This window comes from Pygoscelis adeliae, unplaced genomic scaffold, assembly GCF_000699105.1.
Source record: "Pygoscelis adeliae isolate BGI_AS28 unplaced genomic scaffold, ASM69910v1 Scaffold433, whole genome shotgun sequence".
NCBI lineage: Eukaryota > Metazoa > Chordata > Aves > Sphenisciformes > Spheniscidae > Pygoscelis > Pygoscelis adeliae.
This window is the reverse complement of record NW_008824472.1, coordinates 475,474-476,123: the sequence shown is the minus strand read 5'-3', so window position 1 is coordinate 476,123 and position 650 is coordinate 475,474. Positions and strand designations below refer to the sequence as shown.

The 650-nt window shown below is 61.2% G+C and overlaps 1 protein-coding gene across 1 annotated transcript in view; it reads right to left on the bottom strand.

Moving 5' to 3' along the window:
- Window positions 1-257, bottom strand: part of GRHPR (glyoxylate reductase/hydroxypyruvate reductase) — an 8,490-nt gene extending 8,233 nt beyond the window's left edge. The window contains exon 1 of the mRNA XM_009321279.1: window positions 236-257. Within this exon, the coding sequence (XP_009319554.1) occupies window positions 236-257 (22 nt within the window). The remainder of the gene's footprint in view (window positions 1-235) is intronic.
- Window positions 258-650: the final 393 nt, after the last annotated feature.

Genomic DNA, 650 nt, shown 5'->3' with positions numbered 1-650 from the left:
CGCGCCGCCCGGCCCGCCCCCGGGCAGCGTCCGTGCACTGCGAGCGGGAGGCGGGGCACACGGGGGACACGCGCCTGGAGCGCCTCTGCAATGCATCCGTGCAGTGCATGCGTAGAGCACCTGCGCAGTGCACACGTGCAGTGCATGCGCGGAGCACCTATGCAATGCACGCATGCAGTGCATGCGTGGAGACAGGACACAAGTCCTGGCTGCTAACCCACCGTGGAGAGCTTACAGCCTCTCTGCAGCTCCTCCATCCTACTAACATTGCCTTTTCTTTCCCTGGATTAAGGTGTGCATTCAGGTGGACCAGCAGCTTGTTATGAGAACAGATGGTAAATGATCATAGAGTTTCAGGTGTGGGTTTCCCCTTGCAGAGAGCTTGGCCATGCCCACTGAGAACAGCAGCCCATCTTTGCCCTGACACCAGCTGGTTCGAGGCCTGGTTGGGAGCTGGCACTCTGTACTGTGCCACCTCCTCCACCGCACAGGAACCCCTCCTGCAGCGCAGCTGCTCCTGGCAGCACCCATTGTGCTACTGTTGGTGCTTGCGTGGGTGGCAGGACCCCAGAACCAGGAGGAGCCAGCAACTCCTCTGCCCCATGCCAAGTCCTGCAGGGGCTGCTGCTGGGTCTCCCTCAAAGAAGCAC